The 1,549-nt window shown below is 30.0% G+C and overlaps 1 protein-coding gene across 1 annotated transcript; it reads right to left on the minus strand.

Annotated features, from left to right (window-relative positions):
• Positions 1-488: 488 nt before the first annotated feature.
• LOC141719714 (secreted RxLR effector protein 161-like) lies at positions 489-1,016 on the minus strand. Its single transcript, XM_074522088.1, has one exon. It carries the CDS (start codon positions 1,014-1,016, stop codon positions 489-491), a length of 528 nt encoding a protein of 175 aa, XP_074378189.1.
• Between the last annotated feature and the right edge of the window lie 533 nt (positions 1,017-1,549).

Consider the following 1,549-nt stretch of genomic DNA (forward strand, 5'->3'; position numbering starts at 1 on the left):
CTTTAATTTCTTTATGACTTGTAATATTATACGTATTATTTTACCCCTTCTTAATTCTAATTCTTATATTGATTTCAACTCGGTAATCATATTTCTTATATGACTCAATAGTATATTTTAATGAAATAATAAAAAATTTGAAATCATATTATAATTATAATCTCTTTATTTATTATAATTAATAACTTTTATTAATAAGTGAAACACTCTTTTATGTACTTTGATTTCACCTATTTTTTGTTTAATCAACTTTTAGTTTCATCCCTTTTAAAATTTTATTATAACTCTAAATGTATAATCTTTATTCTTCTTTTACTTTTATATGACTTAATTAAATATTATATATATTATTTTACCCATTTATAAATTTTCAATGCTTATATTGATTTCAACTCAGTAATCATATTTCCCATATGACTCAATATTAAATTTTAATGAAATAATAATATTTTTGAAATCGTATAATAATTAAAATCTTTTTATTATAATCATAACACAAATATCGTACCATTGTTAATAAGCGAAGTACATTCTCTGCTTGCTTCATGAATTGTTAGTAACTCTGCGTGGTTTGATGAAGTTGCAGCCATAGTCTGTTTTGTAGACTTCCAAGAGATAGCAATATCACAATATGTAAATAGGTAACCTGTTTGTGATCGCCCAGAGTAAGGATCTGACATGTTTCCCGCATCTGCATATCCAATTATCCATAATCTTGAATTGTTTGGGAAGAATAGTCCACGATCGATTGTCCCTCGAAGATATCTGAATATATGTTTGATTCCATCCCAATGCCTTTTAGTAGGGTCAGAACTAAATCTTGCCAACAGGTTCACTACAAATGCAATATCAGGTCGTGTATTATTTGCAAGATACATGAGAGCGCCAATTGCACTGAGATATGAAACTTCAGGTTCAAGAGCCTCTTCATCTTGTTTTCTAGGACGGAAAGGATCCTTTTCAACCTCGAGTGATCGAACAACCATTGGTGTGGTTAGTGGATGAGCTTTGTCCATGTAGAACCGATCAAGAATCTTTTCAGTGTAGTTTGATTGATGAACAAATATTCCTGAAGATAAGTGCTCCACCTGTATACCTAAACAAAATCTTGTCCTTCCAAGATCTTTCATTTCAAACTCATTTTTCAAATAGTTAGCAGCATTAGTAATATCTTCAGTAGTACCGATAATATTCAAATCATCCACATGTATAGCAATAATAACAAAACCAATTGATGATCATTTAATAAAAATGCAAGGACACACTTGATTACTAAAATATCCATCATTCAATAAGTATTCACTAAGCCTGTTGTACCACATACGGCCAGATTGTATCAAACTATACAATGATCGTTGTAATTTAACAGAATATAAATGTTGAGGCTTAGTGTCCTCAATATATAATCCTTCAGGAATTTTCATATAAATATCACTATCAAGTGATTCATATAGGTATGCTGTCATAACGTCCATCAAACGTGTTTCCAGTTTTTCCATACAAGCCATACCCATTAGAAAACGAAAAGTAACTCCATCCATCACAGGAG

This window comes from Apium graveolens, chromosome 4, assembly GCF_009905375.1.
Source record: "Apium graveolens cultivar Ventura chromosome 4, ASM990537v1, whole genome shotgun sequence".
Classification (NCBI taxonomy): domain Eukaryota; kingdom Viridiplantae; phylum Streptophyta; class Magnoliopsida; order Apiales; family Apiaceae; genus Apium; species Apium graveolens.